Source organism: Microtus oregoni, unplaced genomic scaffold, assembly GCF_018167655.1.
Source record: "Microtus oregoni isolate MIOR12 unplaced genomic scaffold, Mior012 000024F_ref0000369, whole genome shotgun sequence".
Classification (NCBI taxonomy): Eukaryota; Metazoa; Chordata; class Mammalia; order Rodentia; family Cricetidae; genus Microtus; species Microtus oregoni.
The window spans coordinates 24,702,533-24,720,127 of NW_024543083.1; the positions used below are offsets into that span (position 1 = coordinate 24,702,533).

The following is a 17,595-nucleotide window of genomic DNA, read 5'->3' on the forward strand; positions in this document are numbered from 1 at the left end:
AATGGTGTGCGCAGGCAAACAGCAGTTCAGGAAGTGAAAGTAACACAGGATGAGACGGGAGGCAGACGTGTTCACAAGGGGCAGGTGCCCCAGGTGACACGCTGAAGAAAGGAGGAGGAAAGACTGTGAAACGACAGATTTCACACCGTTATGACAGTTTGATTTTTGAGCCCAAGATACTCACGATTTTATGTTTTTCAATAAGAAAATTTCAGTTTCAAAACAAACAAAAAAGCTGAAAATAGGGAAAGTGGAGGCACTTTAATCCCAGCACTAGGGAAACAGGGAGGCGGATCTGAGTTCAAGGCCATCCTGAGTTTACAAAGGGACAAAGGGATTTCCACAACAGCCAGGGCTACAGAGAGAGAGAGACTGTGTCTTGAAACCCCGCCCCCCAAAAAAAGGAAAAAAATATCAGTTTCAAAACAGGCCAATAGAATATAGACACAAAATTCACGATATGGGAGAATTCTTGGCTACAATTCTGCATTACTAGCTGTATGGAGAATTTATAGTTTATAGTTGGGCGGTGGTGGCGCTCGCCTTTAATCCCAGCAGAGGCAGAGGCAGGTGGATCTCTGTGAGTTCAAGGCCAGCCTGGTCTACAAGGGCTAGTTCCAGGATAGGCTCCAAAGCTACAGAGAAACCCTGTCTCAAAAACCAAAAAAAAAACCAAACCAAAACAAAACAAAACTTGTTTATTTAGTAAAGCAAACACAATTAAGTAACTCACACTAATGTCAAAGCTAAGCTCATGAGTGACTTATTTTACAAGCACACAGCTTACACCTGAAAACATCAGTGTCAACACGTGATGGGGCTTTATTGTTTGTGTACTGCAGTCAAGCACTGTAGAGTCCACGGGGACCTTAAACACCTCCATCTGGAAATCTGGAAATTTCCACTTAACTCACCAGAGGTCATGGGATCAACTTGACAGGTTACAGTGAGGAATCAAAAGAAAGCACTAGGATACAAGCCAGGGACTGAGAGGGTGTACTTTAGCAAACGTGTTTATATTAGGTATGCATGTGTATATACATGTGTCTCATTTACACATTGCACTATGTACAACGCATGACAAGTCCACAGACATGAAGTGAGAGGGTCAGGCCAGCTAAGCGTGAACCTTGGCTCTGGCAGCATCCATCTACATCCTCACAGGAAGCCTGTGGACAGGCCTCATCAGCCTCTCTTCCAGAAAACTCGGTACACAGACGCACTCACCTGACCAGCAAGTGACACAGGAGAGATCTGGTCGCAGTCCGTCCAGAGCCACACCGATGGCCTCTATCTGAAAACCCGTGACGTGAGGAACTCATGTCTCCCATACAGCCTTCCCCTGCCCGAGCAGGGTTAGCAGAGCAAGTCCTAGAGCGCAGAGAAGGCTCCTGACCGTGCTTCCCAGGGCCCTCACGGCGCGTTCTTGGTAAAGGCTGTTTCCCACAGCTGAAATCAAACCAGCTACAAGAAATCAATGCTATCTACAAGCAGATGTGAAAGAGAACGTATTTATTTACATAACTATTTCCTTTTTACAATATGCCCAATCTACGTAATAAAGTTTTCCAAGAAATTAGTTTTAAATTAAAATATTTTACAAAGCAAATGTTCACCGTATAATTTTCTCATTTACATGAATTTAAAGATATTTTAAATAGCACTTTACGAAATTATGTAAAGTGACCTTTGAGAACTCAATGTGACCTTGAGTCATTCTCAAAAACCTAGTTTAGGAATGATGTTTATAATCAGGTCCTTTCAAGAATATAAACCTGTCTTATAAACGATGAAGACGAGAGAATAGCTCGAAACTTTCTGATGGTAAGTAAAAAACTGGCACCTTTCCACAGCCACAGAGCCAGCGAGTTCCCGGACAGCCAGGGCTACATAGAGAAACCCTGTCTGGAACAAAACAAAACAGCAACAGAAAGCCCTGGAGGTGTGTACACCACTCAGACCTGCGATGCTTGCTGAGGAGCTGTGCTAAGCACACAGGGAATTTATGGGATGGGTCGTCTCCAGCAGAGCCAGGTGTGATGCAGCTCCTCTGTCCAATCACAGCTGGGTATCTGTTTCCACTGATGCTGGACAGCCAAGCCACCTCCCGTGGAAACATCGTGCTGATCATGACATGACTTTAACGGTAGCAATGACCTGACGTCCTCTCACATCACACTGACAGACTTCAAATTTTATTAGTTAAACTATACGAGATGATGATTTTCTTAATACCTTAAGCATGACTTTCTCTGAATAGCTGGTATTATATCCATTAAAAAATAGGCAAGCTTAACTTCCACCATGATCAAAGCTACAAGTCACAATGGGTCTCCCAGGCACTGTCTTGGGTCCTCCGTCAGAACGCCGAGGGCTGGTCCTGGGCATCATGCAGCAGCAATAGAGGTGTCATCCAGGAGTCGCCCCTGTGGCTTTACAACAGGACAACAAAATGGAATTATGAAATGTTAACAGAGGAGTTCTACTACCGAAAGCATCTTGAGATTTCTCTAAGTCTTACAAAGCTGAACACCAGCTGCCATGTGCTTCCCCCTGCAGGTCTGCTCCAGTGGATCTGTCTCTCCTAACCCTGTGCTCTCGCACCCACAGATCCTCACAGCTGCCTGTAAAACGGGAGCTACTTACCATGCCTGCCCACCATGCAAGCTCAGGCCCTCCTATGGCTCAAGATCTGAACTTACAGAAAGCTCTTTTGGGGGATTCAAGATCTTCTAATCTCCTAATTGAGAAAAATGTGACTTACATGAACTTCAAAGTATGCATGCATAGACACATGCATCTACCTACCTATCTACATACCTACCATCAATCTATCTATTATCTACCTACCTACCATCTATCCATCCACCCACCATCCATCCATTCACCTATCTACCCATCCACCCATCCACCCATCCATCCATCATCCATCCATCCATCCACCCATCTACACATCCATCCATCCATCCACCCATCCATCCACCCATCCATCCATCCATCCATCCACCACCCACCCATCCACCCAACCATCCATCCATCCATCCACCACCCACCCATCCATCCACCCAACCATCCATCCATCCACCCACCCACCCATCCACCCATCCATCCACCCATCCATCCATCCATCATCCATCCATCCATCCATCCATCCACCCATCCATCCACCCATCCATCCATCCATCCACCACCCACCCATCCATCCACCCAACCATCCATCCATCCACCCACCACCCATCCACCCATCCATCCACCCCCCACCCACCTACCCATCCATCCTTTCCCTTTCTAAGACTGCTGACAATAAAATGTAAACCATGACAGTACAGACTTCAGTGCTAAGAACAAACACAGACATCACAGAGCAAAGATGCTCAGTGGGTTAGGCACTTGCTCTGCAACATGAGGATATGCGTCTGACCCCCAGAAGCCATGGGAGGAAAGCAGCATGGCGGCACGTGTTTGTGAGCCCATCAACAGGAAGAAAGTGAAATTCTAAGAGACTGATGTTAAAAGGCGGGAAACAGCCAAGCCTCACCTTCACAAAGATGCTGGTCGGTATAAAACGCCGGAGCAGCTGGTTGGTGAAGCTGGGAAATCTAAGCAAGTTGATGTTGAGCGATGGTAGCTGCTGATACCCCGCCATCAGAGGGTAGAAATTATACAGCATCTCCTGTTTGGTGCCAGGCAGAATACGTAATCGAATCTAGTCGCAGAAAGCCAGAGAGAAACAGTCACACACCGTTTGCTCTCTGAGTAGGCATGTACTCAGTTATCTATGATGGACAAATCCTCCTGGTGACGCGTGCATGCTCTCTTCCAGCCATCTTCTAAGACGTACGGCTGAGCAAGTGGACAGGACGACAGGCAGACGGGAGACGTACTGTGTGCAGTGTAGGACACGGTGTACAACACGGTGTAGGACACGGTGTGACCCAGTGTACGTTACAGTGTACAACAGTGTACGACAAGGTGTGACACGGTGTACAACACAGTGTACATTACAGTGTACGACAGTGTACTACGATATGGTGTACGTTACAGTGTATAACAGTGTACGACACGGTGTGACACGGTGTAGGACACGGGGTATGACATAGTGTACAACACAGTGTATGACACGGTGTAGGACATGGTGTACGTTACAGTGTATGACACAGTATACAATACAGTGTACGACACGGTGTGACACGGTGTAGGACACGGGGTATGACATAGTGTACAACACAGTGTATGACACGGTGTAGGACATGGTGTACGTTACAGTGTATGACACAGTATACAATACAGTGTACAATACGGTGTAAGACACGGTGTGACACGGTGTAGGACACAGGCGGCACTGCTCGGTGTCTACCACAGCCTGAAGGGCAACTTCTGCACGCTATCATTTTGTGTCTTAGACCAGGAATATCTTAATCCTCAAAAAGTATTATGAAAAAGTATCTCTTTATAGTATCTTTCAACAAAATACAAACGATTTGGTTTTGGTTATTTTCTTTTTGAGATTTTATACTGCATTATTTTGGGGATTTTATACTGTATGTTAAGATGAACAGCTTGGGGGGTGTTGGAATTCTGCTAATACTTGAGAGGCAGCAAGATGGCTCAGCAGGTAAAGGCACTTGCTGCCAAGTCTGATGACCTGAGCCCAGTCTCCAGGTCCCACATGGTGAAGGAGAGAACCAACTCCTATGACCTCCACAGGCACACCCTGGTGCACAAGTACATGCGGTGCCTAGACACACAATAAATACATAAGCATAACAAAAAATGTTTCTTACTTTAGAAATATATAAACTTATGAAGTTCTGGAAGTCAATGCCTGGAAACAGCTTACTCATGTGCAAATGAGAAACAAGTGTGCATGTGCACAAATGTGCCAGAGGCCACAGCACGGGCTTCTGATGCACACAAGCTAAGATATGGAATATTTTATGCCATAAATTTATAACGATGCACAGCTGTATTGCTTAATCCATACATAATTCTACTGTGTATTTTTTTAAAATATTTATTTTTACTATGTATAAACAATGTTCTGCCTGCATGTATGCCTGCATGCAGTAAGTCCTGAATGACAGAAGAGGGCACCAGATCTCATTACAGATGGTGTGAGCCACCATGTGGTTGCTGGGAATTGAACTCAGGACCTCTGGAAGAGCAGCCAGCAGCCAGTGCTCTTAACCTCTGAGCCATCTCTCTAGCCCTCCACTGTGTATGTAACAACAAACCCAGAATTCTGAATATGCAGAGCTAACTGGTTGACTTGTTCAGGGTAGACACTTGTGCATGAAGACATGTTTGTTCCTATAATTGTTACTATCACTAATAAAAGGTGTTCACTGACAAACATGGGATGTCTGCTAACATTCTCACTCTTCTCTGGAACATGTTTTTGACTGAGTGTTGTACTGATTCATTGCAAAAGCTGATAAACTTTTCCAACTGATTTGACTGAACAATGAAGAAAGGTTGAACAGGCAAAAATTGTTTCCGAACATAGCAAGTAAATTCCATGCAAGATCAAAACCCGTACAGCTCTTCAGAAAGGCAGGCTTAACCTCAGGATGGCTGTGCTCCAGGCCTCAACCAAGACATGAGGCAAATAAAGAGGAGGTTCACAGTTCCTGGGAATTCTAATGTGTTGCTATAATAGAGCCCAGTGATCAGCGAGCTGTGCTTTATAAGGAGAAAGATCCCATCTGTCTGATCTTGAAGATGTGAAAAGGAAAACCACCTCTGCAGGAAGTTAGTTAAACTTAATCTTTAAAAAGGCCTAAAAATTTACTACTATCAAAACACAAACCCCAGCCTCCAGTTTCCTGGTCACACTCTGGGGTCATACAAGCAGCTCCCGCAAAGGTGACCTGTACCTGTTTGAGACCTGAGAACATGAAGGCATCACTGGGCTCCACAGAAATTTCCACATCTTGAACCAAGTCAGTCTTATTCTGTAAGTGATACCTGACAGGTAGCGACTCTCTGACGCGTCCAAACGAGGGCAAGTCTAGAGAGAGAGGCACAGTTCTCGGTTAGACAGAGCTCATCACTCGTGGGCTCATACTGCATGGGCACAGCGTTATCGGGTTATGGCTTTGCTAGTACAAGATCTTTTGTTTGGATGTTGATAGGACAGGCTGAGAAGGAAGGAAGTCTAAAAATGCCTGACACAGAAAGAGAGCCTGTCTACTGAAGTGGAATTTACAAATAACATTACAAATCTGCAAAACTTCTCTCAAAATATCAATCAAGTTCCTACACTAAAAAAGCCAGCACTGTATTTTACAGAGAGAAGCAAAACATTCATCCCCTCATGCAGATGCTCTGTTTCCTGCAGTTCTGCAGACTAGTTTTTACCGACATGCAAAACTGGAATGTTTCATGAACTTGCGACCATCCTCGCGGAGGCTATGCTAATGCCGTCTGCACTGTTCCAGTCACATGCAGCTCTGCTAGGGCAAGCACTGCGGGAGGCGGCACGGGAGGAGGCAAGCACTGTAAGCTACTTTTAAAACCATTATAGACATGATAGCAGCTGGCAAAGAAAAATTTCTCTTGACAGAAGTATTCAACCAAAAGAGGAGAAACGAGCCAGGCACTGAGTGGTGCACACCTGTAAGCCAAGCACTTGGAAGGGAGAGGCCAGCCTTGGCTATACAGGAGTCTGAGACTAGCCTGAACTACATGTCATCTTATCTTAAAAAGACCAAGGAAGAGCAACAGAGGGAGGCGGGTTGGAAATCTGAAAAAAACTATGTGCCTGGACCATATGAGATCGGATGTTAAAGGGGAAGGGCTGGCTATGTGCCCATTAAAGGGAGCATTAACTGTGAAGCATTCTAACAGAAATCTAGCTCTGAGTCTGACCAGGTCAGATAACTATCAATTTACAGGGACAGGGAAATGGTTAAAAACAATATCATACAGTCTGTTAGAGATTCTACCAATGACCTGGGTTCTTCAATAAATAAACAGGAAGAGGGGGAGGGGGAGAGAAAGCTGGAATTAGGAGAGGCGGTGGGGTGGGGGTGAAGAGAGAGGGAAGGATATGGGAGACAGGACAGAGCCTACCGAGAGATTTAGATGGAGACTCAGATTTATCCATTAACTGCAATGTAAAGACCTTAAAATAAGCTGAGGAACATTCAGCCAACCACAGTCTAAACATCAGAATCTAGTGAGCTTGAGAGCATAGGCTGGGCATGGTGGCACAAGCCTTTCGTCCCAGCACCCACCAGGCAGGAGCAAGAATCTTTGTGAGTTTGAGGCCAGCCTGGTCTACAGAGCGAGTACAAGGCCATCCAGGGCTATATAGTGAGATCCTGCCTTAGCCACCCTCCTACACAAAGAATCCATTGATCATTTTAAGTCGTAATAATGAAACAATTAGGTCCACCAAAAGCCATGTTTGCAACCATACTAAAGCACTTCGGATGAAATGATAGGTGGGATCTGCCTGACAATAATTGGGTAGGACCGTGGAGCGTTCTCACGTACAGCTTATAGATATTAGCCATCTACACAACACACTGTGAAAACACCAAGCTCTGAAAAGCCCCTTATCAAGTAATATCTGAAACCCACTACCTGCGTTCACGTGGAGAGGGATGTTCTCGACAATCACGTGCGGCAGCGTGATGATGGTACTGATCACTGGGATGCTGTCCATGCCCGAGGCCCTAAGGCACAAAGGGCAGCATTGAACTCACACTTGCAAACACTCGACAACCAAATACAGGTCTGTTTTTACCAACTAGCTTTAATAGAAAACCTATCCATTTTCCAAGCTCCATCAATTGAGTTTTGTGCAAAGGAGCTTTCTGAACCCAACTTTTGTTGTGAATATTTAGTAAGCAGATAGTATAACCAGGGCGGCCATGCGTTCCCACTGGGAGCCAAGACAGGAGCTCTGCCTGGCTGTCGCTGCGTCTGGAGCAGGAGTTTTTTCAGGGCAAAAGTACTGCAGATTTACACTGTGATACAGACCCCCTCTTCTCTTGAGGGATGTTGAGGTGGGCCCCAGACCACTTTCAAAGGGCATGGTTAACTCGTCATAAGAACACAGTAGAAACAAAGAATTCAAACATTCTACTATCAGTAAAAAGTACAGTAAGTACTCTAAGATTTACTGAGATAAAATAATAAAGACTGTTCAATGTTTCCTTTGTGTTAGGGCTTGGGTGGGAGCTACAGAACGGGCTGCAGAACTCCCCGGGAAATCTCTAAGATCCCCCTGTATGGAGACGCAGAGCAGTTGACATGTGGGACCCACTACAGAGCAAAGCCAGCAAGGTGCAGGAACCAGGTGACCACCGTGAGAAATTACCCCACAGATAGACAGCAGCATGGAAGAAAAACTGCCTTTCAGTTGCTGCTTAACTCCTACAACATAAACTGAGAACCAACACAGCAGAGTCACAAGGAGTGGAAGGAAATGACAAGTTAGGTTGTTTTTTAAAGATTTTTAATCTTAGTAAAATGACCTATTTTTTCATTCTCAGGTATTCTACCTTGAAGTTCTAATACGGAGTATACTGATACATATAACTCAGAAACAACCTCATCAGTATTTGTTTCCGAGCTGCTAACAATGGCCTACAGCCCTGTCGTCAGACCCCGGAGCAAGCATCTTCAAGGAGAGCTGCAGGAAGGGCTGGGGATGGGAGCTGGAGGACAGCCCCTGCTTAGCACATGCTAGGCCACGAGTCCATTCCCCAGCACTGCACACAAGACCAGGAACAATCTCTTGGAACTTTCATGCTCTGTTTTGCATTTGATATAACATAAGAATAATGATATCATAGAATTGTCTACTAAACATTGTTTTCAAAGCTTAAAGGCAACTTTGGCATTTTCTTCAATTTTTGTTTTACAGGTTTTAATATGTTTCTATTTTAGTTCATCCTGGTAATCTGTGACACTTTATAGACAGCTGTGACAGCAAACTTGTCCTCCTCATTATAATTGAGCTACACACACCACTAACCCTTACTGGTTATACACACTACTACCCTGTCAGTTACACACCGCTAACCCTGTCGGTTACACACCACTAACCCTGTCGGTTACACACCACTAACCCTGTCGGTTACACACCACTAACCCTGTCGGTTACACACCACTAACCCTGTCAGTTACACACCACTAACCCTGTCGGTTACACACCACTAAACCTGTCGGTTACACACCACTAACCCTGTCGGTTACACACCACTAACCCTGTCGGTTACACACCACTAACCCTGTCGGTTACACACCACTAACCCTGTCCACACCACTAACCCTGTCGGTTACACACCACTAACCCTGTCGGTTACACACCACTCACCCTGTCGGTTACACACCACTAACCCTGTCGGTTACACACCACTCACCCTGTCGGTTACACACCACTCACCCTGTCCACACCACTAACCCTGTCAGTTACACACCACTCACCCTGTCCACACCACGCACCCTGTCCACACTAGTAACCCTGTTGGTTACACACCACTAACCCTGTCCACACCACTCACCCTGTCAGTTCCACACTACTAACACACTACTCACCCTTAGCATTTACACACACTGCAAAAACCTTCACCTATTTTGTTTAAATTTTATCTTTTCATTCTTTATGATTTCTTCGAATGACTTGGAAATTTTAATTTTAATATTTTTAGATTTATTTATTTTGTGTGTGTATGTGTACCACATGTGTGCTTGGTGGCATGAAAGTCAGAAGAGAGCACTCGATCTCTCAGTTATGAATAGTTATCATCCACTATGTGGGGCTGGTAACCAAACTCAGGTCTTCTCACAAGAGCAACAAGTGCTCTTAACTGCTGACTACTTCTTCTGGCCCCAGGAAATTTAATTTTAATCTTCTATTTTTTGTGCCTAAAGAAGCTGCTACTCCAAGGTAATAAAACAACTCTATTTTTTTATTTTTTATTTTTTATTATGTATACAGCGTTCTGTATTCCTACAGGCCAGAAGAGGGCACCAGATCTCATTACATATGGTTGTGATCCACCATGTGGTTGCTGGGAATTGAACTCAGGACCTTTGGAAGAGCAGCCAGTGCTCTTAACCTCTGAGCAATCTCTCCAGCCACTGACTATTCTTTTTTTTTTTTTTTTAAGTAAAAAGACTTTGCTTTCTAACAGACAGAATTTTAATATGCTTGGAATGAATATTTGCCTGTAATACATAGCAAACAACTCATTTTAAATGGATAGTCAATTATTTTCTCAATTTCCAAATTGCCTTGCCTTCCTCAGCTGACCTGCCATGCTATCTCTGTAAAAATCCATTCCTTGTGTGTGGATCTACAGGCCTGTTCAACCCATCTGCTCCACTGGCTTCAGAGACTCCAGAGACTCCTGGCCAGTCACACTGTATGAGAGCTTCCCAATGAGGCTTAGAACTTAGAAGATATGAAGAGCCTCGGGTCCATTTACCTTTTCACCTTTCCTAACATTTTAGAAATAAAAGTTACTACACAAATCACAGTGAATCTGTAGAAGAACTTAAAAGACCGATTCATATAAAATATGTGTCTTCTCTGTTTATTTAGCTGTTCGTTACTTATTTATTTACTTATTTACGGTTTTGAGACAGGGTTTTTCTTTGCAGCTATGGCTGACTTGAAACTCGCTCTGTAGGCTCTGCTGGCCTCAAACTCACAGAGGTCCACCTGCCTCTGCCTCCCGAGTGCTGGGATTAAAGGCATAGGTTACTCCAGCCCAGCTCAGCTGTTCTTTTAATACTTTGTAGTTCTATCCTTTCCTATGTAAAGAGAATGCTAATCTCCTACTAGGCAAACGCCTAGGTTTCTTAGAATTATGATTGCTGTGGAAATGATAAAACTTTTCAGAGGTTATTTTTATTTTATGTGCATGAGTTTTTGGTCTACATGTATGTAATATGTACTATGTTCATGCCTGATGCCCAAGGAGACCAGAAGAGGACATTATATCCCCTGGAACTAGAGTTCTAGGCAGTTGTGGGTGCTAGGACTTGAACCCAGGTCTGAAAAGTACTCTTACCCACTGAGCCATCTCTCCAGCCCCAAATGACCCTTCCTCCGGTGCACTGCTAAGAGCCTTTTTCTGACCAACAGAAATACCACTGAGAGTTGTGTACTAACGTTTATACAGTAACCGTGCTTAATCCTTAATCCTTTGAACTCCCTCTGTAAAAAACTATTTTGTATATGTTTAAGTGTATACATGGACACACATGTATATGGGCACGTGTGTGCCACGGCATGAGCGTAGAGGTCAGAGGACAACTTGTGGGAGTTGGTTCTCTCTTCCACCACGTGGGTTCTGGGGATCAAACTCAGGCTGTCAGGCTCAGCAGCGAGCAATTTTAGCTGCTGAACCCTCTTGCTGGCAACCCCTCTTGGGTTTTTATGTAAACAATCTCGCTGACTGCAAACTAGGGCGCTTCACCTAGTGCTTTCTGGGGCTCAGATTTAGTATGACTAAAATTTTATTGGCATTTCAGTCAGGAATCACGACAAACAAAGCTGGATTTATCTTCCTCATCTGTGATTTAACACGGTAATCACACGTATGGCCGTAGCTTCTACCCTGCACGTCAGTGTGATGAAGGGCGATGACAAACAGTAAAGACATCAGCGCAGACACGGGAGGGAAGAGAGGGCCTATGCGGATTTACCTCTTCCAGGAGATAATGTAATGTCCGGTTGCCACTCCACCTTCCACATTCCCGGCAGACGGGCAGCGAAGACAGAAGCACTCACTGGCGCCCTCTCCTGTCTGCAGGACGACTGTAAAACAGAACCCTTGTAGCCTACGCCATGACTCATCTATGAGATTTCACCCCAGGCAGACAGCAAAGCAGTATACTTATCTTACAAACTAACCGTTTTAGAAACACAGACACCAGAGCTCAGAATTGCCATGTGACATTTTCTAGGTCATAAAAGTCCAGTATTTGGATTAATCTATCTATATTCTTTATAGTGAAAACCAGTGGGAGGCAGTTGGGGACATAGCTGTGTAAGAGTTCATATCTCCTGCGCCTCCAAAACACTGGGTATCGGTGAACATGCACCTGTAACCCCAGTATCGAGGGGAGGGGGAAAAAGGAGTTATCACTGGTACTTGGTGGCTGCCAGTCTAGTTACGGGTACAGTGAGACACCTTATCTCAAGGGAATAAGGTGTAGCTATAAAGGACACCTGACATCCTCTTCTGGTTTTTGCATGTGCACATAGATGAGTATACACACACACACACACACACACATACACACCACACACACACACCACTACCACTAACGGGGCATCCATATATCAGCAACAAAGTCCTACTGAAAAGTAATGAACACAGATAACTTGAAGAAAGAATGATACGCTATAGTTATTAGTTTCCTTTTTCCAAATTATGGCTTTAAAACAAAAAAGTAAGGACTGAGGTAGGCAGATATCTTCCTTCCTGCCTGCAGCCCAAGCCCCTTCCTTCCTTTCTGTTTCTCTCCCAAAGAGGTAGCTGCTGCCGTGGTTCCTCCCCCCACTTCCCCCCCCCTCTCTCTCTCTCTCCTCTTCCCCCATCTCCCCTTCTCCCCTTTTCCCTTACCCCTCCATAACCCACTAAATAAATACCTACTTCCTCTGCAAAACAAAAAAATTAAGAAAGAAAAACATTTTGAGGTAAGGAAAAAACCTTTGTTACAGTGGTACTATTCACACGGTTACTCTTCTTTCCTCACTACTAAACTCTTGCTCAAACATCAGCAGTCACCGTCCTCCACTGTTCCCTGGGGGTGCTCACCTCTGTATGGGAAGGTGTCCTATTACCAAAATCACAGCAAATATCTTGACGTTAAACATCTAACCAACCCCAGTCTCTGCCTTCACAGCCACAATGTCAGTCTTTAAATGCAAGTGGTTGACAAGAGTCTAGTTAACACAACTTTAACAAATCTGTGACCAACTACGAAACAACAACAGCCCTCCTCACCCGCTTGTCCAGTGAAAAGGGCTGTACTAGATGAATGGCTGATTGTAGAAAAGTAGTCCCCAGTGAGAAAGAAAAAGGGTTGGCTCATTTCTTAAGTTGTTTCAAGTAAACCTAAAGAGCAACAGTAATGTAGCCTGATACATTTTTAGTAACCCTAAAGAGTAACAGTAATGGGGGCTGGAGAGATGGCTCAGTGGTTAAGAGCATTGCCTGCTCTTCCAAAGGTCCTGAGTTCAATTCCCGGCAACCACATGGTGGCTCACAACCATCTGTAAAGAGGTCTGGTGCCCTCCTCCGGCCTGCAGGCATACACACAGACAGAATATTGTATACATAATAAATAAATAAAATAAATATTAAAAAAAAAAGAGTAACAGTAATGTAGCCGGATACACTTTTAGAAATGCAGGGGTTCAAGCTTTTACAAAAACCTGGGATATTCATAACATAGGCTACAGAGGTTCTCCCTAAATCATAAGTTAACCAAAATAATCATGATGTCTATTAACAAATACCAATGTGGAAAATTTATGGCAAAGAAGTGCTACACTGTTGGTTATGAATAAGGAAGGAGCATGAGGCAAAACGCAGGTGGCCCCTAGGAGTTGGGAGAGGCGACTAGCCAGAGTCTCCCTGGCATCTGAGCAGTAACTCCCCACACCAACACACTGTTTCTAGGATTTCTGACCTCCAGAACTTTAAGACCATACAAACTTCAGGGTCACTATTACACCAGCAATAAGACACTGACACACCAGAGGTTCCAACTAGAAATCATCCCTCAATTTAATCTACACTCATTAAATGACATCACAATATAAAGAGAAGGCCATGGCTCTGACTCTAAAGGAGCCATACTTAACCCTGGATAATGGCAGTGTCGCGGGCTGTTACAACAGAAGCGTGGCCAATGCTGTGGGTGTGAAGATGAAGTAGGAAGCACTGCACAGGAGGATCAGAAAGTCTAAGCTCATGAGTTACAAGGAGCAAGCAGAGGAGCAACATGTAGGAAAAGAGATGAGCAGGCTTTGGACAAAACTGTTAACCTCTTCAAAAGTCTGGGCAAAAATTAACTATTATACTGCTAACTTACAGACAGACAGACAGACACACACACACACACACACACACACACACACCAACACAGGCAACCTCTGCCCCTTATGTGAGAATGATGCAAAGTTTCACCTTTGTCCACCTGGGACTCCAGATGATCCATTGCAGTCATAGATGGAGCAAGCTGCAGCTCACTGGACACAATTGTGAGGGCCCAAGGTGAGGCACTTAAAACATCCGTCATCAGCAGGAAGGGGATGTCCGCATAGACTCTTTCCAGGTGCTCAAACTGCCACCAAGCAAGACGAAAGGTCAGCGATTGCTCTAACCCACTCCGCGTTTCCCTTCCAACTCTAACTGACGTGAGTCCCAGGATGCCCCACAGGCGCATACCTTTGTGGAGACGAATCTGACAGCGACATCAAATGGAAAGACGGTTTCTATGGTTACAGTTTCATCCTGCAAGGCAACAGCAGGCACTTAGTCGATAGCTTTTTAATATCTCTTAACGTGAAGTTTTAAAGTTAGAACGCATACAAAGCACAATCTAGAATTGATTGAAAAACAACTCTAAGTCACACATTAAGAAGCAAGGGCCTTTTCCTAGACAACATTTGTAGAAACCTACACATCGACCTGCTCTGTCTAGTAAGTCACCTGCTGTCACCCGGGAAAGCGCTTCCTTCTGCATTCCTCATCTCAGGATGGAGTGAAGAAGGCAGGACAGGCATCACTACCGCCCAATGTCACAAATGTGGCCAAGTCCAGAATCTGCACCCTCTTCTCATGAGCCTTACTTTGGCTCAAAATAACTGAAATAATCTCAGAGTAATGTTACAGACACTGATATAATTGCCATGCACACATAATGTAAGCTCGTAACTATCTACTATGTCTGAGTTTTAAAATGGAAGTCACGTGGCTACAATGGGAGTGACAAAGGTGAACATCTGATCACGGAACTCGACTCTAACCTAATAGCTGGATCTCCCCTCTAAAGACTGAGAAGCCACGACGTTTTTCTACTTTTGAAAACAAACAGCCCAACACACTGGTGAGAAATCTTTTCAGAAGATCATGTTGGGCCAGTGGGGTGGTTCCAAGGATAAAGATGCTTGTTTCCAAGTCTGGAAAGCTGGGTTCAGTTCCTGAAACCCACACAGCAGGAGAGAACCAACTCTCACAATTGTTCCCCAACCTTCATTATGCACTATGGCATGCACGTATGTACACGAGCACACACACACACACGTGTAAAATACACAAATGGAAATGGAAGAAGGTTGTGGTGGTTAGAAGTTCAGGCTGTAATGTCAGACAGATGTTTGTCATGTGACTTAGGAAAGTCACACATATAAACCTAGACCCCAGGGCTTAGTTTCCTAATATTCAGAGGTGATGAGAATTAAATGAGATAGTGCAAGCTTGGCATGGTGGTAGACGCCTTTACTACCAGCACTCGGCAGGCAGAGGCAGGCAGATCTCTCTAAGTTTAAGCCAGTCTCATCTACATAGTAAGTTCTAGGAAAGCCAGGGTTACACAGGGAAAACCTATCTCCAAAGGGAAAAAAAAATAGCGTGGAGATTGGCAGCCCATCTTTTAAGTCCTGTCTAAGAGGCTCTGCCCACACCAGGCTATGTGAAGTTCCTGACAGTATTACTGGCCTTGTTCTTAACTAGGAAGCATTGCTCACCCTTTCAACAACCATTTTTCTCCCAATAACTTATGGCCCACAACCTCTACAAAACCCACACTATAATAACCTCCAATTCCCAGGCTTTTGTTTCTGCTGGGCTGAAAGGGAGATCTATAAGGTGACATGTTACTGCCAAGATTAAAAAGATATTAAAATAACACAAAATGGAAGTACTTCATACATGAAAAGTGATCATAAAAAAAAGTACCTTGTGACACTTGCAAACAATTTCTTTTCCTTCAACAGTTGTATTGATCAGGTAAGAAACATACACAAGGAACATTCTGGAGCCCACTGTTCCACAGCGAACATACACTGTTTTTTCCAGCTGCAACACAGTAAGCACTGTAACTTAAGTGTTACGGAGAAGACAAGGTTCCCATTTAGAGACTCCTAGTTACATACTCTACACAGGTTGTTACAGTGTGGCTGATGTGACTGATGAACCCTGAGCCAACTCTCAGGACACGATCCTCCACCTCTTTTACTCTCTCTGTCCACTTCCCAGAAAACAGAAATTGACTGAGAAGTTCTTGCAGCTACAGACACCAGTGATTTCACCAGCAACAATCCACAGGAGGGTTGCTTATTCTAAAACACTGCATAGAAACTGACTATGATACTTTACATACTTAAACATGAAAATGCGTGAGAGATGTGGGCTAGCGGCCACTGTCCCAGGGCTCTGCAATGCTCCTCTAGAACGACAGACCCACCAGGCCCTGCTGAGCATGCTCCCCTGCCCCCCTGCTTTTTTAGAACTAGAGACCCACCTGCGTCCTCTCCGGGCCCTGCCGAGCATGCTCCCCTGCTCCCTGTTCCTTTAGAACTACAGACCCACTGGCATCCTCTCCGGACCCTGCTGAGCATGCTCACCTGCTCCCCAGGATGTAAGTCTCCCACAGCAATGTCCGTGAGTAAGGCGGGGTAGGACTCATCACAGAGCTCTGCTCCATGAAGAGTCACATGAGTTTTCTGAGTTAGGTTGGCATCCTGCCCTATGACGGTTGATACAGTGGTGTTTTAGGACATTATTGTAACAATGACTACTATACGAAACGCACTATATTGTACCATCTTTTAAACAAATATCCTGTCTTGTTACTAGGCTGGTGCGAAGGGAACTATGCCTCAGACTGCATTTTAGCTCACTGTAATTCATCTTTATGAGTCAAAGTTGGAACTATTACAATCAATGTATTTTTGCCAATGAGAACGAAGTTTTATTCTTTTTTTTTTTCGAAGTATTATTCTTATAGTGTAAAAAAATCTGTGCTTTGGGACTGAACCGAATCCTGGCAATCATTTGCACCCTGCTGGCTGCAGAAGTGTTTTCCCGGCAAAAAGTTGTAGCGATACTTAAAGAAGGGTAGTCAGTTTGCAAGAGGCCAGGTAAACATGGTGGATGGGGTAGCATTTCAGAATCCAGCTCATTCCGTGTCAGAAGTACCAGCTGTACCACCAGTTGGTGTTGCAGAGAACGGAGAGCTTTCCAGTGTGCAGTGCCGGCTACAGGCGCCACGCTTCTCAGCGCACCTCACTGATATGCTGCGCATGCTTCTCCTATTGACAGCTTCACTGGGGCACAGAAAGCCGCCATGAGTCAAACTAGCAGCAGGACAACAGATGGCGACCTTATTGGTGCTGTTTGGTGAGCTTTTTGGTGCAAGTCTGTCTTTGCAAAGTGCTTTGGAGCTGCCTCTTAAGCCGTGTCTGAGCTGGTCATTGCCGCTCTCACCTCACCATTGGGTCAGAAAAACAGTTTGCTATTGTACAAAATATGAGAGCAACAGTTGAAATGAACCCTTCTTCCTTTTCAGTCAGCTCATGGAGGTATCTACTTATGGCACTTCCCACCTCTTCCT

General features: G+C 44.7%; 1 protein-coding gene across 3 annotated transcripts in view; it reads right to left on the reverse strand.

The window, feature by feature from the left end:
* Positions 1-1,497: 1,497 nt before the first annotated feature.
* The window catches only part of Trappc11 (trafficking protein particle complex subunit 11), a 42,007-nt gene continuing 25,909 nt past the window's right edge, over positions 1,498-17,595 (reverse strand). The window contains exons 22-30 of one of the 3 annotated variants that reach the window (XM_041673666.1): positions 16,607-16,728; positions 15,939-16,058; positions 14,427-14,492; positions 14,166-14,322; positions 11,671-11,782; positions 7,591-7,682; positions 5,877-6,010; positions 3,539-3,706; positions 1,498-2,426 (exon numbers count right to left, since the gene is read on the reverse strand). In XM_041673666.1, the coding sequence (XP_041529600.1) occupies positions 2,388-2,426; positions 3,539-3,706; positions 5,877-6,010; positions 7,591-7,682; positions 11,671-11,782; positions 14,166-14,322; positions 14,427-14,492; positions 15,939-16,058; positions 16,607-16,728 (1,010 nt within the window). In that variant the 3' untranslated portion in view covers positions 1,498-2,387. Of the gene's footprint in view, positions 2,433-3,538; positions 3,707-5,876; positions 6,011-7,590; positions 7,683-11,670; positions 11,783-14,165; positions 14,323-14,426; positions 14,493-15,938; positions 16,059-16,606; positions 16,729-17,595 lie in introns of all 3 variants that reach the window. The other 2 variants (XM_041673665.1, XM_041673667.1) reach the window with 2 other exon arrangements.